The sequence below is a fragment of the Ophidiomyces ophidiicola genome (genome assembly GCF_022830035.1).
Source record: "Ophidiomyces ophidiicola strain CBS 122913 chromosome Unknown scaffold_20, whole genome shotgun sequence".
Taxonomy (NCBI): Eukaryota; Fungi; Ascomycota; class Eurotiomycetes; order Onygenales; family Onygenaceae; genus Ophidiomyces; species Ophidiomyces ophidiicola.
In genome coordinates, this window is record NW_026054660.1 from 39,325 (window position 1) to 63,287 (window position 23,963).

General features: G+C 51.7%; 8 protein-coding genes across 8 annotated transcripts; 4 read left to right on the forward strand and 4 right to left on the reverse strand.

Moving 5' to 3' along the window:
• Positions 1-48: 48 nt before the first annotated feature.
• On the forward strand, positions 49-705 carry URE2 (glutathione S- transferase, nitrogen catabolite repression regulator; the record flags this gene model as incomplete). Its single annotated transcript, XM_049253679.1, has 1 exon — positions 49-705. One exon carries the CDS (start codon positions 49-51, stop codon positions 703-705), a length of 657 nt encoding a protein of 218 aa, XP_049107243.1.
• Positions 706-1,092: 387 nt separating this feature from the next.
• On the reverse strand, positions 1,093-3,034 carry LOZ57_004639 (uncharacterized protein; the record flags this gene model as incomplete). The annotated part of the gene is made up of 3 exons (XM_049253680.1): positions 1,093-1,313; positions 1,387-2,658; positions 2,968-3,034. 3 exons carry the CDS (start codon positions 3,032-3,034, stop codon positions 1,093-1,095), a joined length of 1,560 nt encoding a protein of 519 aa, XP_049107244.1.
• Positions 3,035-3,926: 892 nt separating this feature from the next.
• LOZ57_004640 (uncharacterized protein) lies at positions 3,927-6,443 on the reverse strand (the record flags this gene model as incomplete). The annotated part of the gene is made up of 1 exon (XM_049253681.1): positions 3,927-6,443. One exon carries the CDS (start codon positions 6,441-6,443, stop codon positions 3,927-3,929), a length of 2,517 nt encoding a protein of 838 aa, XP_049107245.1.
• A 2,186-nt stretch (positions 6,444-8,629) lies between these two features.
• Positions 8,630-10,644, forward strand: LOZ57_004641 (uncharacterized protein; the record flags this gene model as incomplete). Its single annotated transcript, XM_049253682.1, has 2 exons — positions 8,630-10,241; positions 10,334-10,644. 2 exons carry the CDS (start codon positions 8,630-8,632, stop codon positions 10,642-10,644), a joined length of 1,923 nt encoding a protein of 640 aa, XP_049107246.1.
• A 2,003-nt stretch (positions 10,645-12,647) lies between these two features.
• LOZ57_004642 (uncharacterized protein) lies at positions 12,648-13,184 on the forward strand (the record flags this gene model as incomplete). Its single annotated transcript, XM_049253683.1, has 1 exon — positions 12,648-13,184. The coding sequence occupies one exon, from the start codon at positions 12,648-12,650 to the stop codon at positions 13,182-13,184; it is 537 nt and encodes a 178-aa protein (XP_049107247.1).
• Positions 13,185-13,612: 428 nt separating this feature from the next.
• Positions 13,613-15,402, reverse strand: DED81 (asparagine--tRNA ligase; the record flags this gene model as incomplete). Its single annotated transcript, XM_049253684.1, has 2 exons — positions 13,613-13,739; positions 13,802-15,402. The coding sequence occupies 2 exons, from the start codon at positions 15,400-15,402 to the stop codon at positions 13,613-13,615; spliced, it is 1,728 nt and encodes a 575-aa protein (XP_049107248.1).
• A 1,093-nt stretch (positions 15,403-16,495) lies between these two features.
• On the forward strand, positions 16,496-20,150 carry LOZ57_004644 (uncharacterized protein; the record flags this gene model as incomplete). Its single annotated transcript, XM_049253685.1, has 3 exons — positions 16,496-16,734; positions 16,806-20,082; positions 20,145-20,150. The coding sequence occupies 3 exons, from the start codon at positions 16,496-16,498 to the stop codon at positions 20,148-20,150; spliced, it is 3,522 nt and encodes a 1,173-aa protein (XP_049107249.1).
• A 1,556-nt stretch (positions 20,151-21,706) lies between these two features.
• On the reverse strand, positions 21,707-23,680 carry LOZ57_004645 (uncharacterized protein; the record flags this gene model as incomplete). Its single annotated transcript, XM_049253686.1, has 5 exons — positions 21,707-22,204; positions 22,293-23,136; positions 23,196-23,241; positions 23,312-23,564; positions 23,621-23,680. 5 exons carry the CDS (start codon positions 23,678-23,680, stop codon positions 21,707-21,709), a joined length of 1,701 nt encoding a protein of 566 aa, XP_049107250.1.
• Between the last annotated feature and the right edge of the window lie 283 nt (positions 23,681-23,963).

The window sequence follows — 23,963 nt, forward strand, 5'->3', positions numbered from 1 at the left end:
CAGTTCTAACACTTTGTCATCTCGAAGACATCTTTCCAAGATTTTGACATGTCTCTCAAACCCCTCAAACTCTACGGGAGCCTCCACCCGCCAAACCCCCCCAAAGTTGCTTTTATCCTCTGCGAGCTTTCTCTTCCATACGAAGTCGTCAATATCCCGCGCGAAGAAATCAAGGGCCCATTTCTTACGTCCTTTAACCCCAATGGCCGGGTCCCTGTCCTAGTTGACCCCAACAACGACGACTTCACCATCTGGGAGTCCGGTGCCATTATGAACTACCTGGTCTCGCAGTACGACACTGAGCACAAAATCAGCTTCCCCTATGGAACCAAGGAGTACCACCTGACCCAGCAATACTTGCACTTCCAAATGTCTGGCCAGGGACCATACTACGGCCAGTGGTCCTGGTTCAATTTCTACCATTCCGAGAAAATTCCGGGAGTAATTGAACGTTATAGCAACGAGGCCAAGCGGGTTTCTCAAATTTTGGAAAAGTGCTTGGAGGGCAAAGAGTTTTTGATGGGGGATAAGTGCACCTTTGCAGACCTGGCTTTTTACCCATGGCAATGGTTTATCATGTCGGAGGGTGTAGCTTTGGAGGAGGATGTCCCGAATGTGCACCGGTGGATGCAGCGTATGTCGAACAGACCTTCTGTGATTAAGGTGTTTAAGGACCGTGAGGCGTATGCTCCCGCGAAGGCATAGTGATGGCTGCTCGGTACATACCGCATTATGCTGGTCAGAGATTGGACAAATTGGGTTTTTTGCTTCCTTTTAATATACACACCTATACACATACATGAGAACCACCTGTCTCCACTCCGTTCTGCTCCTTACTCCAAATTAGGAAATACACAAATACTGCCCGGCTCGGGCTTGAGGGCTTAAAAAAGCAAGTTTTAACACTGTACTCTAATCATAGATAATATGAACAAGAGGGGTGCCACATCGTTTGCTCTCGGACTGAACCGCCATTGTCTCGTATGCGAGGTTCAAAGTAGTTCCAGGATAAAAATGCCGAGGAAACTAATACAATAGCCATATTTTAAACAAACATTCGATATCTTTCCCGGCGCTAGAAACTACTCAGTCTTAGCGCCCCCATGGATATCTTTTTTCAGCATCGGATGCCTCTTCAGCTGAACTATCATGAGTAGTCGGCTTGAATCTATGCTCGTCAATTTCATTCATATCATACTGTTCATCGTCAGATCCATAACGCCTATATTTGTTGTATGCAGCATTCACGTCGTCAAATTCATCTTCAATGTCGAGGTCTTCATCAGGGTATTCATTTGCGGGATTATCCTCCGCTAATATGAGAGCCAGATTAGAATTCGTTAGTTCACTTCTTCAAAATAGAAGGAGCGTAAAAGGTATACATACCATTTGAATCCTCATCGCCAGTGTTCCAATATGACTCGTCATCGTCATCCTCAGCAAGCTCATTCCAATAGTGCATATCTTTTTCTGAGATAACAACAACACCAATATTTGTGGGTGCCTTTTCGCCTTCGATGGACCAATACCCTTGCTGGATATGTAGAAATTTGGGGTCATCTGCAAACTCCTGGACAGGGCGTCGAATAAATACATCGTATACATAATCAGAATCATTATCTTTCCATTCCTTGTCCAACATAACATGCTCTTCAAGGGCTTCTTTCAAAGCAGAAATATTTTCTAAGCCAGTGGTTCCAGGAGAGGGGTGCAAAGTATCAGCGGCCGATGATTCACCTGACTCATCGGCTCCATCAAATATACCAAATCGCCTCCCTCGCCTGCCGCGCTGGCGCTTGGGTAGTTTTGGCTTGTACTTGAGAACGGGCGAGATCGTCGGTAGGTATACCTTAGGTGCTGGTGGCAGTGTTTTCGTCTCTGTAGTAACAACTGGCATTGCGCTAGCTGCTTCCATAGCAATGCTTTGTAACTCGTCTGCGAGCTCAGTGGAATCTAAATCCCAGGTTGACGGGTCGTCTTTGGTGGAGTTGCCTGTCTTTTTACTCTGGCCATTATCTGGTTGTATGCGACTTTGATATTGGCGTGCATTGTTTTGTTCTCTCCATCTTCTTTCTGCCTCGTTGACAACACGTCGCTTTCTCGGTGCTGGTTCGACAGGTTTCCCTCCAAGGATATTGATATCTTCGCCATTCCCCATGGTAATGTCATTTAAATCAGATATAGTCTTGGCGACATCGCCCTTCTGTTCCACGACCACAGCATGTTTTAGGCCTTTGTTTTTTTGCACACCCCCACCAGCTTTACGGAGCACGTTTTGACTAGTAGCTGGGGCTGCAATATGGAACCGACGCATGGCAGAATGTGCGGGTAATGGCCGGAAGGGTAGTTTTGCTGATGAAGATCGGGAACGGGGTTCCTTGACTAGGACTGCCATGCCTCTGGTTCCATGTGCCTTTGGCGTACTTGCGGGTATCTGAGTTTCGTCCTGCAGCTGTGGACTAGGAGAACCAGTTCTCACAATCGGAACACTTGGGCCGCTCCCAGCAGTACGCGAGCATGAATGACGCGTAGATCTCTCGTTCGTAAGACTAGGATTCGACGCGCTACCAACGCCAGCCTCTTCTTGATCTAGAATAACGCGTTGAAACACGAAATCTGTAAACCGCCTTTTTGTTTGACGTGTTTCTGGCTGGATATCTAATAGACACAACAATAACACCATATATGTTATGGTTAGTTCCCGATTGCATAGGGGAAGATAGATAATCCACAAATCAAGGAGTGAGGTATAGTACTCAAATAATGGTATCAGGATAAAGGAATGTAGAAAATCATGCTCATTGAGCATCCAGAGTTCTTGTCAAAATACAAGACCAAAAACGATGCGGAAGGGAATGGTCACAGAAGAACAATGCTATAGCTGTCACCCTGAAAGGGATGAGCAGCAAAAAAACTCATATATTTTCAGGGACACTGCAGCGAGAGGAAAGGGTTGTAAGCACATACATAAAGTCTCCACAGGCTCTTCTTCTCGGCGACGTTTGATGCGGATTTGCTCAGGAGGTAACGCCATGATGTCGTGCAAAAAGCAGAGTATCTAGCTTGTAGTGAATCTGATAGCACGACCAGTGAATAAAAGATGACTGGGGTAACTACAAGATAGTGATTGATGTTGTGTTGGGTGGTTGTTTGCATGTTGATACTTCCTCATTAACTACCTTAGGTAACAAAATAGGCAAGCACGTGACTACAACATCAGACATACTTTGAACTGGTAGAATGAATGATCCTGTGAGAATGGAGTCTCTTGTATTATTACGGGTATCTGCTTCTATCTAAACAGGTCGGCTCCCTTTTCCTAGACCGCTCTGCTCCGCTCCATCCACGAGTCTTCCTCCCAATATGCACCGTTTGTCGTAGGACCATATTATTTCCTTCCAACCCACCGGGTGATAGGTACGCGGCGTCAGGGAGGAAATTTAAGAAGGCGATTATTAAGTAGTATGAAGATGGCATGGCAAAAAATGGCAATTAAATCAGAAAAAGAAAAAAAGAAAGAAAATTAAAGCGAAATAAAATCGAAATAAACACAAAGGGGGTGGGCAAGTGCGAAGGAACAAAGAGATCGACTCAAGGACGATATTTCAAAAGATCACTGGCAGTTAACAAGAAAAAGAAAAGGAAAAAATAGCCATGTCTTCTGACAGGTGGTAACTCTCTGTTTTATCTGCACGCCAAAAACCGACCGACCCAGGATGTTGGACTAAATTCGTTAGAAACCACGAATTAAAAATATATAAGAAGACATTCCTCAATAGCCTGGTCAGTGGCAAGATGGGAATGTGCATAAGTATTCAAAACGCAGTGATTAGAAAAAGTACATCGAAAAATGGGCAAGAAGATTCAAATAAAAAAAAATATGAGAAAAATGGGAGCATGTTAAATAATACAATATATCGTAAGCTTTATTTCGCCCGAATCTCCTCCTCGGCCCACCCAGGAAGGGAGGTTTCGTTGGAGATGGAAAGGCCAAAGCCGTTGTGGTTAAGGCCACTCAGGCCACTCAGGCCACCGCCGAAGCTGGAGAAGCTTCCTTGGGGCTGATGAGCCATACCGGTGCGTGGTGCCAGGTTATGAATTTGTCCAAATGGCTCCTGCGAGAATGATGGAAGGCTAACAGCGCGGGAATGCTGAGCACGTGGAACGCTTAAGGTAGAACCGCTTGAACCATGAAGGCTGGAATTTGCAGCATTAGAAACATTTAAAAGGCTATGGTTGGATGATCTTTGTTGATGCAGAGAATTCTCCAGGATATTAGTGTTATCGTTTGGCCCTGTACCGTTGAAGAGGCTAGCCTGCTGGTGAGCAAAGCTTTGTTGTTGAAGAGACTGCTGTTGCTGCTGTTGTTGCTGAAGAGAGGCAAAAGACATGGAACCGTTTAGGCGACTTTCTTGTTCTTGGGCTTGCTGTTGAGACACATGATTAAGATACATGGTTAAAGGGTTATTGGCCCCGGTATTCAAGATCGATGACGGTGTTGGAACCAAGGGAGCGCGGTTTTGCTGGCTACTTGCTCCCTGCGACCCCGTAGAACCGGGGGCGGGAGATAGTGCAGGTCGGGTTGGGCTCGACTGCTGCGCTCCTTGGTTGAAAGAAGCCTGAAGGCTTCCGTTAGAAAGCATATTGCTTCCATCCGTACCAGCGCGTTGTGGTTGGCCATTGTTTAGCTGGCGAGGGGGGTTTCCACATCGGTCTTTGCCAAAATTGATCTTGAAGCGTTTATATTCCTCCCGGCCGCGCATCCCTTCAATTGCTTTTATAGCGTTGGCGATATTCGTAAAGTTAACGAAAGCACAACTTTTCTCACGGAGAGTGTTCACCAGCTCAATTTCGCCATAAGTCGAGAAGTCCTGTCGGAGTCGGTCTTCACTCCACGATTCATCCAAGTTACCGATATAAACATTTCGAGAAGCGCCACCGCTGACAGCGAGCGCAATAGCAGGAGGCAAAGCGCCCGAATGTTTTCCCCAGCCAATCTTTAGTCGTCTATTGTGAATCATCAATCCCTGTAGGTTGCTCAGTGCGTAGAAGGAAGCAGCTGATGTTGGATCGATAAAGGTGACGAAGCATATATGTTTATCTGGAATGTATCTAATGTGGTGGAGCAACCCACCACGGACAACATTGCAAATTTCTTCAATCGTTGTTTCCGGGTGGATATTTCCAAGATATACCGTTCGATTTCCAAGGTTATTCACCCCACCTGCGGCAGTGGCAACAGCTGCAGCTGCAACAGATTGCTGAGCTAAGGCATTGGAAATCAAATCCCTATCTGCCGAGTTCAACATATGAGCATAGCCGGGTGCAATTCCCAGATATTGGGCAGCGTTCTGTTGCTGGGTCTTCGAAACATAGGCGCATCGATCCTTTCCATAATAAACGCGTTTGGGGGCCTGCCAGTTCGGTTCCTGGGGAAGTTGATTCACAGCTTTGACGGCATTGCTGATGGAGAGAAAATGAACAAAACCGATAGACTTCTCTCGAACAATCTTAACGGTGTCAATGGGACCGAATTTACCAAGATCTTCGCGAAGTTCTTCTTCAGTAGTATCCTCAGAAAGGTTGCCGAGATAAACATTCCTTGAAGCTCCAGACTGCTGAACTGCAAGTGCTACAGAGGTTGGCACCTGGGACGGCTTGCCCCAGCCAATTTTAATATCATTCCCCTTGATTGAAAGTTTTTTCAAAATTGCGTCCGAATGGAAATGAGTCGCTGAACTACTATCCAAAAATGAGATGAATGCACAATTTTTATCAGGCAGCAATCGAACTGATTCGATTTGGCCACTTCGAACATGGCCTAGGATCTCTTCGGCGCTAGTCTCAGCAGGAAGGTTGCCCAGGTACACCGTGCGACTAGTACCAGAGAGAATTCCGGGCTGCAGTGATGGGTTCGCGGTTCCGAAAGCATTGGAAAAGCCAGGGAAGCCGCCTACCGGAGATTGCGGACCCCCCAACAACTGGGATGTCGCAAGCCCGTCGGGTGAAACAAGGTTCTGGAAGAGTTGAGGCGACAGTGGATTATGCTGCGCTTGGGTTGGGCTATTAAGTTGGTGGTTTTGTGCTTGGGAATTTCCGTTTGACTGAGAGAATCCTTGGAAGCTCTGGAACTGTGGCGACGCAAAAGATGGCGTGCCTGTCTGAAATGGACTTCCTAAGAGTAGCTGGGAGGGAAGTAGAGGCGCAAAATTCACATCAAAAGCGTTATTTGCGCTACCCAAATCGCCCGAAGTCTGTCCGATGGCGCCCGTATTAATTGCAGGAATATTGGCTCGACGGGAGTTGCGATCCGCGAACGACAGGTTTCCTGTATACGCTCCATGGGAAAAGCCTGTTGACTCCGAGTTTCCATTCGATAGTTTCGAGACGGGCGGCATTATGCGGTTTCCGGTTGTCGAATTGGGCGCGTCAGCCATTTGCATTGTAAGCAAATATCGAGGAAGGACAGGACTGCCCTGAATTGGAGAAAGTACTGCCGTTTTGGCTGTCTTATAGTGTCCGGTGCCTGAGACCGGACAAGTTCAGTAGGAGATAAGAGATCGACGAAGCTCTGCTGATGCAACAGACTATGGGACTGCGAAAGAGAGATTATATTAGAGATAGAACAGATTGGCAATGCAGTGTGGTAAACATGTGCCACACGGACATAGATTTTGCTGCTCGAACAATCACAAGATGATGCCCTAACATCTCAGATAGCACGCACAGGTGGATCTAAAGTGAGCAACAGGAAAGTGAGATTGTATATAGTCCGTACCTGGTTCCAGTAAGTCACCACTAGCCTGGTTATCGCCTTCAACTAGGAAGGGGTGGATTTGCCGAACAAAATGACAGGAGGTGGGAAATACTGTAGGATCCACGAGCAAAGAATGTATGGCCTGGTTCAGGTCGCAAGGATGACAATGTTGACAAGGTGATTCCAGCGAGCAGGCGGGAACAGTAACAAGGTAGAATTGAGTAGCCAGGTGCGGACGGGGGCTGGATGCTGGCAAGAGGAATGAATTGGAATGAATGAAGTAGGAAAAGAGGGATTATGAAAGAAAGTAAACAGATTGAAACGAGAGAGAAAATAAGGAGAAAGGCTCCGAGAGCAACAAGAGTACTAATAATAAATAAAAGATTAACGGCGGCCTTGAGGAAGCAAGACAGAAAGAGAGTGAAAGAGAGCGAGAGAGGAAGAAGAAGCAGAAGAAGCAGCAGCGAGAAGAGAAAGAGAGAGCGGAGGACGATCGAAGGGCGACGGTGAGCCTGCGAGCGAAAAAGGAGAGCGAAAACCAAGCAAGCGCTGCGTACGGCCGCCGTATGGTTGGGTTACCGTACGGCTGTACGCGGTACTGGTACCGCCGGCCGGCGTGTGAGAGGAATCGGGGCTGGGCCGCCGTGGCCAGCCTGGCCGGGCGCGTGCACGCCTGCGCCTCGTGCTTTCAGCTGCCTGCGAGCACGCAGCCGGCGCCGTGGTTTGCCTCTGCTCTCGCCCGGCGACCGTCAGCGCTGCGCGCGCCCGTCCCGCCGCTCCGGCCGCGCTCTGTGTGTACTGTACGGTACCCCCGGCCGTCCATGGCCATACGATATACGCCGTACGTATGCTTACGACGAGCAGCCAGGCTGAGGACATCAAAACACGGCGCCCATTGGCCGGCCGCGGGGAAGCTCTAGACGAATGTGGCTAGCCCGCCAGGACGGCTATGCCCGTTCCAGCTAAGTAAGGGGTTCCTGCGAGCACTCTAAACCCCTCTGCGCTAAGCGCTTAAAGTTAAATTACACGGCCGTACATACCGGTACCGATCCCGCAGTGTTTGCGTCGCCCTCTTCCCTTGCGCCGTCTGGCAACAAACGACAAACCCCAGCGAACACCCTGGATCCCGCCGGCGGGCCTTGTAGCTGCCATGCAAGACGCTGGCCCCGGCGGCCCCGGGTGCAGTGCCAACTCCTGGCCGAGGGCGCAGGCTTCAAGAACCCGCTCAGCGCGCCCCATCCCGCCGCGGCGGCTGCGCTGGAGGAACAGGACCGCCAGAGGAGTGACCCCGTTGCGCTTGTGTCAGGTCTGATTCTAATCCACCTCGCGTGGGATATCCTGCAGAAAGACCCTGCTCCAGCCTCGTCTCCTCCCCCATCGATATGTAACCTGTTGTGTGACATCGAGAGCGACAAAAGGGAAAACTTGGCGAGCACATTATTGTACAACCGGCTGGTCGTTTGCCGGAGATAAAGAGCACCAGGCGTCGAAATGTTTTGGAAAAGGGCTCTGCTGCCCGTTTCCATCTGGGCAAAGAGGCGTGTCTTTTCGGTTTCAATATGAGTCTCTTATCCGCATCATTGTTTCATCTACTGGCTGCGGCGTCGATACCAAGGCGGACTATCGATGCGCAGGGCCGGCTTATGTAAGGTGTTGCTACTAATAGCCCTGTGGGGCGGTGCGGGCGCACCAGCCACAGACGGTTGCCAAGATTGCTGACTCAGCGACAGGTAGTTATTCAAGAAACGCAGACTACAGCGGCGATGTGATGCCAAACTTGAAATTATATATATAATCCTGGAACAACTAGTTCCCGCTCCCAATTGCCTTACTGCTACGACCTGCCGCTTGTAGTCCCACGCAAACGCGATCATGGCGGGCTCTTCGGAATCGAACGATACCGATATGTCGGACGACGAACCTATCGAATACCTCGCGACCGCGCGAGCGAAGCGAAGCACAGCGGGAAAGCACATGGGCTCCTTGATCGATGCGGAGGCGGACGACGACTTGGCTTTGCTCTTTGCCGAGGATGAAGAGGATGAAGAGTTCACGTTCGGCGAAGAGGAGGGAGACGAAATAGAAGGCGAAGGCGAACCCGAAGCCGCCGCAGGCGACGACGCAGACGACATGCAACTGGATTCCTCGTCCGACGAAGAGGACCAGGGCCCAAGTGCACAAGTTGACGAGCTAGAGGGCGAAAAGGAGCTGGAAAAGGAAGCCAAAGCGGACCGGTTGGCAAAGAAACGAAAAGCACACGACTCGCTGCGATTGACCGCATTGAGGAAGAGAGTCAGAATAGACCCGAGCGCCGCGTCCCAATCGCTTTCAAAATCCGCGTCACGGTACCGGAAAAGGTCCGAACGAATATCCTGGCTACCAGCAGCGGACGACGGGCCCACTCGATCCTCGTCGCGCAAGCAGACGATTCGAAACAAAGAGCTTACGCACGCCCGATTGAAGGACAGTGAAAAGAAGCGCATCCGGCTGATTGCTACAATGGAGGAGGCGGCGAAACGCAAAGAGCACAACAAGCCCAAGCGGATGACGCAAATGGAAAAACTGGCGGAGGCGGAAAAGACGGAACGCGTAAACAGCAAAACTTTGAACCGATGGGAGGAGATGGAGAAGAAGCGGAGCGAGGAACAACAGGCAAAACTGGAGGCACTGCAGAATCGTCGTCTGGAGGGGCCCGTCGCGACATGGTGGAGTGGGCCATCGAAATGGGTAAATGATCGCCTGTCCCAGGTGGGCATCAAGACATATTTTCGGTCGGATAGTAGCAACCGAAAGAAACGGGCCAAGGATACAGAGGGCGAAGAGCCGCCGAATGATTCCAAGCCGGAGGAGCCACCGCAGGAGGACGCTGCGGAAGAAGATGCTAGACCAGAAGAGACGGCCCCAGAAACGGCCCCAGAAACGCCAGTTCCCCAAGTTGAAAATAAGAAACAACTGCCTAAAAATTATTACGGTGAGGGTGTGGCATTTCTGGACGGAATCCATATCTACGCTTCTATGGAGGAGGCCCATCACCACCGCCCGCCAAAAGACGCGCCGTCGCCCACAGACAAAGAAGAACCGCAACGTGTTGCTACAAATGGGACGAAACTTTCCGTGGCAACACCAAAAACAAACCCCACTGAAGACACCGCCGAAAAAGAATCCCCAGCAACAGCCTCAACAACAGAGGCTGGACCGCCCTCGTCGAGCCCACATGCTCCTGGCTCAAACTCGTCCGCGACCACAAAACCGCATCAGCCACTCCTACAAGCCTTTCTCAAAAGTAGCCAAAACAAGAAGAGCGCAGATGCAGCGTCCGCACCGTCCGCACCGATGGCCCCGAGCCGGCCGGCCCTACCCGTGCCGAAAGTCGTCATATACACACGCAACTATGTCATTCTGCAGGATTTCGACGATGCATCGTCCCAGGATCGGAATGACTACAACGTCCTGTTGAATTCGCGCAAGCCGCAGAAGTTACAAAGTCAGTCACTCGCACTTTGTGTTTGTTTATATTTCAAGCCCCCCCTCTCTCTGCTATCAAGCCGCACTATGCTCACAAGACCATCGTTGTAGAGCCTACCCCCGAATACTGCCCGGTGACAGGGCGACCCGGCCACTACCGGGATCCGCAGACAGGCATCTCGTACGCCGACTCGCAAGCATACCGCGAAGTCCGCCAGGTGCTCACTGGGCGATATGCATGGAGTGGATTCCTGGGGTGCTTCGTGGGCCAGCTCGGGGCCGGTGCGCGGGGCGTGCCAGAGCGGTTCTTGGCCCCGAATGCTGCACCGCCGAAAGAGTTTCTTGCGACACCAACAGGCACGAGGGCGGGATCAGAGTCCGAGTCGGCTGTGGGGGATGGCGCTGCTGGAGGGAAGGGCTAGAAGCATGCGAGACAGGCGTCCTAATGAATTTATATCTACCATACATGGAGGTTACCCACAGCATAGGTACTTGGCTTAGTTTGGAGTAGTAGACCATCGGCGGGTTGTTACCCAGCGGTCACCGGTATGGATCTGACCTTGCCCCGGAAAGTATCCTCAACGCACGAGGTGCCACGTTTTGCAGAAGGAGAGCCTACGCCATTTGCTTGTTTTGAATTGGCTCTTGGAGCCTGTCGTCCACCCACAGGCCACCTTGCGAGCATGTAAATGCTACTCCGTAGTTACTCTTATTAATTTTGTATTTGGGAGTGAAACGCTTCCGAGGAGGTAATAATTTTTATTTTCTTGAAGAGTTAACTAGATGCCAGGGTGAATCTGGCGGTCAGTCCACCCCCCAGACTCCTCGGTGCGGGCGGTCGGACCATAGAACTGGCTGGTCCTTGAGATCATCCGACCCAGCAGCGTCCGGGGGGAGCCGCCAATGAAACGCCACACTCCCGGGATCAAACAACGCAAAATGGCTGGGAAAACCCTCACGAACTTCTACTTGATGTGTCTTCACGCCTTGACCCGGGCCAGGATACGACTGGCAGCCAGCCCGTGCAACACACCAACCGGCCTTGATGTGCGTCGCTGGCCGGCCAGTCCAGCCCAGCCTGGCTGTGGGGAAATCTCCAATATAGCCGTTCCTGCTTTGACGTCGTCGTGAGGGCCGCCGCGGATATTGCCGGGATTGCCTTGCCCCCCCAGTGATGTACAGGTACTTACTCGCTCCCAGCCAAACCAGTCGTCATCATCCCGTAAAAAAAAATAACGGAGAGATACAAAAGACTACAGCGCCCGTTTTTACCATCGATTGTTTTCTCGATTCCCTTTTGGTTCTTTTTTCTGACAGGCCTGGTTTGATTTTGCTTTTTGATAAGGAGAAGGCGACCAGGATCCTTGGTTTTATTTTTTTTTCGTTTGTTTTGGTTGTTATCTTGCTTTCCCCTTAGTCGGGAACCCGATAGAAAAAGAGAGAAAAGGGGGGGTTGAGCTTATCACCGACCCAAAGATAGAATATCGCACGGTCTGGGGTTGAAACGGGCACAGCGAACAGTCATCCTCGATGAAGATCTCCCCTCCGCACGTTATCTATAGAGCGCATATTTTATAATTCGTTACCCCCCCCCCTCCCCCTGGACAGGACGACGTGTCTGAGGTCAATCTACATCTCCTTCTTATTAATAGTCTTCTTATCCTCCCCAACATCCGTCTGTTGGGTCTCCCGCCTCTTACGACACCGATCCTGCTGCATGCTCCGCGGCTTCCGTTTGCTTGCGTATGATCTGTCCCAGAGCCATGCACTGACACTGGTGGTCGCGTGCCCCCCTTTTTCTTGCTGTTTAGATTGCCCTGCACGCTGCCTTCTCTCCTCTCCGCTCTTGATGCGTTGACACTCCTCTCTCTCTTCTCGTTTTCTGTTCACACATTGATGGAGCTGCTGCTGCTGCTATGATTCTTCTGCTTTGGGCTGGTGACTCAGGTGACGAGCAAACAGCCAGCCGGTGAGAGAAGGAACGACTGTGCCAATTGGCAAGAGCGAGTCTATTATAACCGAAAAAAGGAACAACAACCAGAAAGAGGGAAGGAGCACAGTGGAGCAGTGCGTGGGCCGGTCCTTCCGAGCATGGCAGCCAGCTTCATCCAGTTCTGGTAGGCACCTTCCCCTTCCATATCCGGAAGCTTGTTTGGCCTGACAACGTCATTTTAGCGCGACGTGCGAGACGCAAATCACAACCCCCAACAACGCTCTTCTCTACTGCAGCACCCGGTCAGCATCTCTCAGCATCTCTCCCTCTCCTAACCCTGTGCAAACACGTAACTAACTGCTATCTAGGTGCCGCAACACAGACTCCCTCAAGCCAATCTCCCTCTCGCTCCACGACCTGTCGGCATTCACGTACTCCAAGCTCGCCCTGCCGTACCCGGTCGTGTCTTCCTCCCTTAGGCCTGCTATCATCATGGCGTCGTCACCACCGCCTTCTCCGCCGTCGTCAAAAGCCCCCACGGTCATCGTGTCTCCTCCAACTGCAGCTACAACGCCGGTCGGCGTTAAACAGAAACAACCTCCCGCAGACGATACTGCTGCCTCAACACCACCGGACGACGACCCAATCCCCATCCATCGTGCCAAACGCGCCATCGAATCCACCGCCGCGTACAATTTCCTCCGCCAATTCCGCCGCCATGTCTCCCCGTCCGGCCACCACCCTACCTCCGCGCCGCCGCCCCAGGCAGACCAAAACTCAACCTCGAAAACCAACTCGTCCTCTCCTTCCGACGTCCTCTCGAACTCGAGCTCTCCGACCTTGACTGCCTCTAGCGCGGATGGCAATCATCCGTCGTCCCACAGAGACGATGCGTCATCCCTGCCCTCGCTGAGCTCCTCCCCTGAAACAGTCAGTGGAACCCCGGAAATGAACCCATGCGCGGTGTCTGTGGCCAAACTGAAAAACGGGGCCAATAATGATATAAACTCGCCTCGTTTTCATGTGTAGCCCTCGCTTTCGCATTTTTTAATATTTGGCCTTGGGAGCATGCCCCCTGAACGCAAGCCAAGCAGCATCCTAACAGATTTTTGTGTTCTTTTATTTGTTATTTTCTTTTTTCTTATGACTTATGTTTTATGATTGGGATAATGCCGGGGTAGGGCATTAAATACCCACCTCCGTCGTTTCTTGATGCAGTTCAAACATTCACCAAACATAGTGGCGGGAAGGATGACAAACCACACACTCACAGTCCTTATAATTAATAGATCTTACTAGATAGTGAGACGAAAGCGGAAAACCTGGAATAAAACAGGATTCTCGAAGTATTAAAAGAAGAAAAACCTTGGTAATATCGTTTTGCATCTATTTTTATTTGACTAGCTTTTTGCCTTTTTTTTATGAACATGACGTCAAAGTTATTTTTTTTCCCCCTTTCATGGCGTGCATCGTCCCGTGAAGCGGGGATAGAGACAGCACTCGCGCACGGTGTACCGGCCACACATCCAAGCGAGGAAACGTTCAAGACCAAGGCCGTAGCCGCCGTGTGGAGAAGTTCCATATCTAGCAAAAAAGTTAGTTAGCAAAAAAGGAAGCAATAGAGCAAAAAGAAAAGAAACACATACTTCCTCTGATCGGTATACCAGTAGTACGGGGTCGGATCCATGCCCTGTCGCGCATAGGCGGCCATGAGCTCATCCCAGTCGTCCATCCTCATGCTGCCGCCGACGATCTCGCCGACGCCGGGCATCAGCACGTCGACGCTCTCGGTCACGCGCAGGTCCTCGGGGTCTTTCTTCATGTAGAAGGCCTTGATCTCGACGGGGAAATGGGTCAGGAAGATGGGCTGGTTGATGATATCGGTCATCTTGCGCTCGGCGGCCTCGGCGATGTCGTCGCCGAAGACGTGCGGGGCGCCCTCCTCGTTGGGGATGTTGTGCTCGCGCAGCCAGTCGATGGCGTCGGCGTAGCGCATGCGTTTGAAGGGGCGGGCGGGCGGGGTGAAGGAGGGGTTGAGGGTGCGGATGAAGGCGGCCAGGTGCGGGTCGGCCAGCACCAGGTCCAGCACGCGGCAGATCAGGGCCTCCAGGTGGTCGAGCAGGTCGGGGAAGGCGATGAAGTCCAGCTCGGCCTCGATGTGGGTGTACTCGGACAGGTGGCGGCGGGTGAGCGACTTCTCGGCGCGGAAGGAGGGGCAGATGCAGAAGACGTCGCCGAGGGCGGGCAGGCAGGTCTCGAGGTACAGCTGCGAGGACTGGGTCAGGTAGGCGGGCTGGCCGTAGTAGTCGAAGGCGAACAGCGTGGCGCCGCCCTCGACCTGGGTCTGCACCATGGCGGGCGGGGTGACCTCGAGCAGGCGGCGCTCGTCGAAGGCGGCGCGGAAGGCCCGCAGCACGCCGGCGCGCACCTTCATGACGGCGGAGGCGGTGTCGCCGCGCAGCACCAGGTGGCGGTTGTCGTAGAGCGTCTGCGGGTCGGCGTCGGGCGCGACGCGCGTGGAGATGGCGTCCTTGTCGCCGGCGGCGCGGCCGAGCACGGTGAAGAAGTCGGCGTGCAGCTCACGGTCGTCCGGGGCGTGCTGCTTGGGCGGCACCGCGCGCATCTCGCCGTGGATGGCCAGAGACGTCTGCAGCGTCAGCGTCAGCGCGTCGTACGTGCGCACCAGCTCGCCCGTGAACACGCACTGCAGCAGCCCGTAACCGTCGGCCAGCGTGACGAAGATGACATCCTTCTGCGCGCGCAGCCGGTGCACACGGCCCAGCACCCGCACGCGCGTGCCGGGCGAGTCGCCGTCGCGCAGCTGCACCGTGGCCGGGTCCTTCTCGTCGAGGCGGATGCGCACGGCTTTGGGCAGCGCGGCATTCTCGGTGATGACAATCTTCTTTGCGTCCTCCAGCACACGCTGGCGCTTGTCGGCCTCCTCGCGCTGGCGCAGGGCCAGGTCGTGCTCCTTGGCGGCTTTCTTCATGCGCGCCTCGAACAGGCTGGTGGCCTTCTTCATCGCGGACTTGGTGGCGGGCTTCCACTCGAGGCGTGCAGAGGCATCGCCGTCGTCGGCCACGGGGCCGGTTTCTGACTTGCGGGTGAGATACTGGACGTCGTTGGCGGGGGTGGGCGGGTGCTGCAGCAGGGCGTAGAGGAGGGTTTTGTAGGGAGCCAGGTCGGTGCCGGCGGCGGACTGGTCGTCCGTGCCGACATCTTCGTCGATGTAGACGGCGAGCGGCATGACGGGCGGCGTGGTGGTGGTGAGCAGTGCGGTGGTGGTGGTGGTGGTGGTGGTGGTTGTGGTGATGTTGGTTGTGGTGGGAGAGGCGAGGACTCACCCCGCGAGGTGATGGTGAGTCAGAGGAGACAGCGAGACCACGCAGGGAGACGGACAGCCAGACAGACAGATAGACGGACAGACGGACAGACAGACAGACAGATAGACAGACAACTAACTAGACAGACAGACAGGCAGCCAACTAGCCACCCGCAACGGCCCCCAGCGCACCACCGCCGCCGCCGCCGCCCAGCTCCAGGGGCTCCGCCGCCCGCATGTTTCAGAGTCGCGACGCAGCGCAGCCAAAGTTTCAGCTGCAGGATCGCTTTCGCTTCGCTCGCTCTGGAACCCGCTGCCCGCCCTTCATCTCTCTCTCGCCTGTCTGGTGCTCGTCTGCTCGTCTGCTCGTCTGCTGCGCGTCTTCGCTTCGTCCTTTGCTTCTCTTCTCTGCTGCGTCTTGTTCTCCTCTTCTTCTTCCCTCTCCTCTCTCTCTCTCTCTCCCTCGCTCCCTCGCCCTCACGTCCATCCTCACCTTCGCCTCACTCAACTCCCCAACCTCCCTGCATCCCCATCACTGACGACCTTCAACCTCCTCCTCCTCCTCCTCGTCCTCCGTCCTCATCCTGCCTACAGCCTGCTGTCTGAGCGTGGCCTCTCGCTGCCTGCGTCGCCAATTCCGATACCGCCCGCCTTCCGGACCGTCCAGCCGCCGTCGTCCGCTGGTTCTCTCCAAAAGCTTGGTCTGGCGCTGACCAGCATTCAACTTTGCAACCCGTTGACGCTGCCATCAACTCCTGCAACCGGCCGTAGTGTCGTCAGCCTGCAAACCTTGCTGATGCGCCTGGCGCTGCCGTGCTGCTGCTGGCCCGTTGCCTCTGCCTTCTTCGCTTCTCGCCCTCTCGCCCTCTCGCTCGTCGTTCTCCGCCGCTCACCCAAGACCGCCACAGCCACACACCACCAAGCACTCTCGCTCCAAACCGCCTGAGACCGAATAATTTCTCTATTGTCTTAATATTCCTCTGAGTCGGACTCTCGCCTTATTAACTCGTAATCCATAATGGCTCCCTCCTCGCGGTCCTCTGACGGCCCCCCCGGCCTGGGCTATCTGCCCGCTCCCCAGCCTCGCTCCGGCACCTCCACCGGAAGCTCCTCGCCCAACGAGATGCCCGCCTCTGGGCCCATCAGACCCTCGTTCGCCGTCAACGGCCTGTCATCCTCCAATAGCTCCCTGGGGAGTGCACGAAGGACCGCCGGCTCGCCGTCGCACGAGCTCAGCGCGCGTTTCTACTCGAAACGGTAAGCACAGCACCAGAAAGCCTGGCGTGACTGACTCTGTTACTGACCCTGACCCTCTACCGCCCCTACAGAACCAGAGAAATCAAGGCACAAGAAGGTGTCTCTCCCGGCATCTGGGGCCCTCCCACCAGCGGGAACTCCACCCCACTGCGCGAGAACATCCCCGAGTCGCCCAGCCAGGATGAGTTTCCCGACCTGGTGCCGCTGTCGGAACCCAACCTGTGCAGCCCGGCCCGGAGGGCGCGCGCTGATACCGTTCCCTCGCGCTTCCAGCCCGTGGGCGCCCCCAACGGCCTCCCCTCGTCCTCGTCGGCCAGCATCTCCAAGTCATCTCGACCCACCCCATCCACCAGCCCGTTTCGGCCTCCTGGCCTGGACTCTCTGAGAGCCGCAGGGTCGGGCAGTGCCCCCTTGATGTCCCGCCTAAGAGCTGGATCTATGCCACAACGCTCTCCCCTCGTGACCAGCAGCAACCCCTTTGGCCCTGGCCTGTTCTCGACTAACTGGACCCGCGATCGCACCCCCACCCTGACTAGCATCCGATCCTCAGAAGGACCTGGATCGCCGTCTCAATCCTCTATATCGAGAGACGGTCTCGCAGATACTGGGGTCAAGACCCTGAACTACCTGGGCCTGATAGAAACTCCAGAACCAACCGGAGCTACTCTGGCCCACTCTTCGGCCGATTTGTTGATGCGGCAGCAGCAGCAGCAGCAGGCCGCCTCAACTATGCTACCCGATATGAACCTCGTGAACCGGGGCGCCAATCGGTTTCGCTCCTACTCCGTAAACGCCAAAGAAAAATATGCTGAGAACGAGGAGAGGCTTCGCCAGAGTTCGACTCCACAGTCCGGCCTCATAAATCCCGCCGCAGCTGCCGCAGTAGCTGAAATGCAGGCCACGCAGGTTCAGATTTTGCAGCATAACCTGGCCGTTCAAGCGTTTGCCAACCACACGTCCATCAGTCGGCCTCGTGCCCGCACCGCAGGAGTGTTGGACGCGCCTCTTCAGCGATCGGCTATTCAAGGCTACTTTCCAGCCCCGTCCAGACTGGACTACGGCCGCTCTCCAGGTGACGTTGGGATCGCGGAAGCTGGAGAATACGAGGAGTTGCAAGACGCTGTCCAGATGATGCATCTTGGGGGGCGGTCTGGTATTGATGGAGCCGAAGACGGCGTCATCGAAGGCCCGACACGCGCTCTCTGGATCGGCAGCATCCCCGTTTCCACTACTGTCACGTCTCTGGACGCTATCTTCAGCCGGTTTGGCAAAATCGAGTCTACCCGAGTTCTGACGCATAAAAATTGTGGGTTTGTCAACTTCGAACGCTTGGATAACGCGATCAAGGCCAAGACGGAAGTAAATGGCAAAGAGATTTTCCCCGGCGCCGGCCCCGTTCGTATTGGCTTCGCCAAAGTCCCCGTCTCGCCCACTTCTGAAACCCCTGGCCGCAGCGATGCACAGTCCTCCCCCACGCCCGAGTCCACGACTCCCAATCACGCCCCCGAGGGCGTTTGCGGCACCGAAAATGAGAACGGAGACCAGGCCGACGTTCCCAAGATCCCGGAACTGTCTGAGTTGGTGACGGAGATGTTGCGCATTGTCGTTGAATTCGGTGCGTCGGACGCGGAGCGCGACAGCATCGCCGAGAGTATCAACAGAGCCATTGAATACTGCTCGTTCCGCGATGAGATCAGCCCGGTGCCGGAACCGAGCCCCACGAGAACGTTTGATGCCCCCAAGATTAGAGAGCTCCGCAAACGTATCGACAACGGAACCTGCAGCGTGCAGGAGATTGAGGATGCGGCAATGCTCATGCTGCCCGAGATTGTCGACCTCTCCTCTGATTATCTTGGCAACACTGTTGTCCAGAAACTCTTCCTCTTCTGCTCTGACCGGACGAAGGGAGCGCTGCTTGCTCCGGTGGCTCCCCATCTCGCTGAAATCGGCGTGCATAAAAACGGTACTTGGTCCGCGCAGAAAATCATCGATTACGCCAAAACCGATAGCCAGCAGCAAATGATTGTGGATAGTCTGCGACCATATACTATCCCGCTCTTCCTGGACCAGTTTGGCAACTATGTCCTCCAATGTTGCCTGCACTTTGGCCCCCCGTATACCGATTTCCTCTATGAGACCATGATCAGTCGGCTGTGGACTATCGCCAAAGGTAGATTTAGCTCTAGAGGAATGCGGGCGTGTCTGGAGAGCCACCACTCCACGAAGAATCAGCTTCGAATGGTTGCCTCTGCCATTGTTCTCCACAGCCCCCAGCTGGCAGTCATCTCCAACGGAGCTCTTCTAATAACGTGGTTCTTGGATACCTGTAACTTGCCCCATCGTCGGACCGTGCTTGCTCCTCAGCTCGTTCCTCACTTGACGTATCTTTGCACGCACAAGGTGGCGCACACGACTGTTTTGAAGGTCATCAATCAGCGGAATGAACCCGAGGCAAGGGAAATTATTCTCAAGGCGATATTCTTCAGCCCTGGCAATGAGACGCTGGAGAATATCTTGAAGGATCCGACAACCGGTGCTACGATGATCTTTAAGGCCCTCACCACACCGTTCCATGAAGAACCCATGCGTGCTGAATCTGTCAAAGCCGTGGTTAAAGTCCTTACGAAGCTCAAGACTACGCCCAATCAGGGATACAAGCGCCTCATGGACGAAGTTGGCCTCTCACGTAGCGGCTCATCGAGAGATCAGGCAAATGGCCAGGCTGAGAGATCGTCAAACAGACAGCCTCCAAGACAGCCATCAGGAAATGCTCAGCACGCTGCTCAGCGGCAATACAATGGCCAATATCCCCATAACATGCAACCTCAGCCCTTCCACTCCCCTGCACCTATGTCCCGGTCGACTTCGTCAGAGCATGTCATCCCGCCCTTTGATTCCTATCCCCTTGCTGGAATCCCTCCCGGCGCACTCGCCGGCTATCCAGTCATGAACAGCCTCCCCTACGGCGCCCCGGACCCCATGAACCCTCTCAGCGGCCCGCTGCAATATTCAAGCTACTACGCCGCGCCGCCTCGACAAGTGCCCTCGATCTCCGGCGGAGTCTACACGACCATCCCCGCGCCAAACGGTCTCGGCTACCACCCTTCGCAGATCGAGAACTACCGCGTGCCTGCCCACCACTCCGCGCACCCCGGCCCGTCCGTCCACCCCAGCCCGACTCCGCTCGTGCAGCAGCCTGGCTTCGCGCCCGTCACGCAGTTCAGCCCGATCCCTCATAACGCGGTCCTGGCTGGTCCCGCGCCGCCAATGTATACCTATCCCCAGAACTTTTACACCCAGGTCCCGCCTGCTCCACAGGTTCCGCCTCCTGGCCCAAGACGTGGACGCGTAAGTTGATCATTCGATCACTGCTGTTTTCTTTGATGGATTTGGCTAATGTGCTGTTTTAGAGATAAACAATAACTTAAATTAAGGGGCTGGCATGACTGGCATCTCCCCCTCCTTGAGAATTCATATATTTTACACTATGACTTTTTTTACTGCCTTTTGTTTTTTTGTTGTTGCTATATATGTTTCTTTTTTTTTTGTGTTTATTGATACGTTGCATCACACTAACATTCGTTCTTATCTTCAGGAGGTGGAAAGGGGGCGAAAGGAAATGAAAGCCAACGGCCTGAAATGGAAGAACAAAAAATGGAGTTTTACTTAAACCACCACACACCTCTCACATCTCCATCTTTTTTTTTTTTTTTTTTTTTTTTTTTTTTTTTTTTTGCCTTTTTTTTTTTTTTTTTTTTTTTTCCCATTTTTCCTTTTAACAGGATTTTCTTCTCCTACCACCCCCCCCCCCCCCCTTCCCCCCCCGGGGTTTTTTTTTTTTTTTTTTTTTTTTTTTTTTTTTTTTTTTTTTTTTTTTTTTTTTTTTTTTTTTTTTTTTTTTTTTTTTTTTTTTTTTTTTTTTGCTTCTGGCCTTGTTTTTCTAGTATTGTCATCTCTCCAATTTCTCCATTTAACAGGACTTCCTTCTCCTAGCACCCACCCACCCCCTCTTCCACCCCTGGAGTTTTTTTTTTTTTTTTTTTTTCGCTTTATTTGTTATCTTTCGAAGGCATGACCATTTGCATACATACTTATCACATGGCGTATTCTTCTCCATGCATATAGCACAAAGATGACCCACCCTCTCTGATATACACGCAGTACTAGCAGGTGGAGCCATCCAGTTCCTTTTTTTTTTGTTATTATAACGCCTCGGGACAAGAAGGAGAGGGGAGAAGAAAAAAAAAGGGCTGTTTCTGAAACTACATTCTGGACATGCATATTACACTCGCTATTATCTATTTGTTTGTTTTTACTGTGTTTTGTTTTCCTCCCATCTCTCCTTTCTTAGACGCTGGTCCGTCTCTTCTTTCCCACATGGATAAATACTTTTTTTTTTTTTTTGGTTTCACTTCTTGTCTAGTATGCCTTTTTTTTCTGATTTTCAACATATTTTCAGATTACTCTGTGTCAAGCAAGCCCTTATGCTCTCATATGGTCTCATTTGTGGGGATAAAAAAGATGACCAGGATGTCAGACCTCTTTTGTAAGCTGTTATTTTTGTCGAGAAAAAAAAAATGTATGTGCTTTTTTTGGTTTTTTTTTTTTTTTTTCCTAATGTATAGTTGTGTGCTTTTATGTGTCTTTTACTATTTAGCTACCAGATCAAATTCCATTGGTGGCTGTTTCCTGGTCATTTCTGGTCCTTTTCCGGGTCTCTTCTTGGTGTAGTTCCATACACATCTATGTTTATCATTATTGCCATTGTATATTCTAGCAACTCTAAATTTCGGACCTCGAGAGTCCAGAAGAATATGCGTATAAGTATAAAATAGTTCCAACTTGATTGGATACTTATTATTTCCTATTTACCAATAACAATCCTAGTCCGAAAAAAATTATATCCTGCGCCAACCAGAGTCCCAGACAATGTAAATATGTTCTGAATAAGAATATCGACACGCAATTAACGCTAATCACAGAAGCTACCCGCCTCCCCTGCACTTAGGCATTTCCAGAAGCCGGTGTACCTGCTCAATCGTTCCAGTGTCTGCTGGTCGTCACTGAGTTCCTGGAAAGCAGCCACAGACGGATACACGGCGACAGTTGTCCATTCTTTCCCTATGACAACTACATCCTTTGGCCTTCTGAAAACCAACATGGTCTCTAAGCGTTTTGACGAGAAACTTAAATTGCCAATTGTCAAAAACTCAAGGCTTCGAAATCCGTCAGGTCCAAATGCCCATCGTACAAAGCAAATGATACGGTCTATCGAAAGGGACAAAATAGGATAGTAACCCTGGTTATGTAAGATACTTCGCTGTTTCCACCGAAGTTGAGGATTCTGAACAAGGAGTGTTAGGCTTTGCATGATGGAACTGGCAAACTGTCGATTAAGAAATGGTATCTCCAAATGCAATACTCTGAGCTTCGATTGACTTGCAGCTATTTCAGGAAGGTGGCTGGTCCTCTAGATGTTTTTAAATTAGAAAGTAGTAGCAAATACCGGGGTTGTATAAAAAGCAGGATGGCCCATCATAGAAAAGCTATAAGCATACCTTTAATACCAATGAAGCTAAAATTTTAAGGCATTTCAAATCAACAGAACATGACAATAGTAGGAGCGCAAACAGCCTACTATTGTTGTAAACAACTGGAGTATCATCATCCAGAAACGCCAGTTCCTGGAGAGAAGTTCGATGCCTGGCAATGCCTTGCATGAGAGAGCAAATGTTCCACTGTGAATTTTGAACAGCGATATATAATTTTTCAAGCCCTTCAAAGGACGCAAGAAACTTCCATAAAGATGTTTTGATCCCACTATCATCTATGTTGATATTTTTCCGACCAAAGCCATATTCAAACTCCTTTAGACGGATTGGAATGTCAGCTTCAAGAATGTTTCCAAATAGCCTTGCTGTATCTTCAGTTTGTTGCAGCTTTAGCCTTCGGAGACTGCTAAAATTGAATGCATGTAGATATAGAAGTTGTTCAAAAGAGCGTGGAAATGAGCACAGACTCAACTCTTCCAGAACAGGAAATATGCATTTCTTATCATCCTTATGAATCTCCAATAAAAAGAAAGGGTCAACCGTTGTATAGCCTTCTACCGCTAAACTGAAACTTGGGAAATCGAAATCCGACTCAAAAGCCGACAGAGTAGAGCTAGAATCTTTAAGGAATGTTGCAAGTCTTCGGATTTCATTTTCATTACGAATGCCCGTCCAAGACAAGCGACGAAGTTTCGAAAAGCTGATTTCATCTTTACGAATAACACCTAGTGTTGAAGTCGTACAATTAGGGTTTCCCTTGATTATGAGTGTCTCTACTCCAGAAACAACGGGTCGTGCCGAGTATGAAAGATCCAATATCGCATGTGGTAAACAACTGCGGTGGGTCCACCTTAAAAGAGAGGTTAGAGAGAAGATAGGTAAATCTGGAAGGGAGATAATAAAACACACCTAAGGGTTTTAAGATGATGAAGCAGTCCAAGAATCAGCCCGATGTCTAATTTCCCAGGGAATATTAACAAAGCCCAATTAATATTCACAAACAATACTTCTCCGGCCAGACTTACCACTATGGAAGTATCCCCTACGCGTGCCGCCAAAATGGAAGCAAGCTGGCTTGGTGGGACCTGAGGGTTCGAAGGTAAGGTGTCTGATGAACAGGAAAGGATTGAGAGAAAGAGATTCTATATTTGAAATGAAACTAAGGAGGGAGCGGGTTCTAAGAGGACAGAGAGTGATCTCTCGGTGAATGTGTTTCTTGGCTAATATATACAGCCTTTTGCAAGAATAACATATGTTTAATAGGGCATCAGTTTCAAGCTAGAGGACGTCAGAAAGCAGTTAATTGTTTCCTCTAGAACAGAATAAAAACCCACATTCCATAATATATTATCGATAATTTCGTTGGGGAGTGACAGAACGGTGGCATTCGACATTTGACATTTGACGCTCTGTAGGCTCCAGTGGGTTTATTAGGGGCAAGAGGCAAAACAAGAAGCGAAGAATCAGGAAATATGTTTCAGTAAAAATATGTGGTAAATCTTTTTCACATCGTGAATGCGGTTGACGGCCTGTAGAAGGGCCATGGTGTATATAGTTAATACAGCGACGGGGAAAGAGGTGTCATGAAGGCCGGAAGGGCCACCCTAAGCTGGTAATAATGAAAAAACGCACCCAGCCAAGGCATAGCGAAGGTCTTGCTTGTTGTTCCTGTGATGG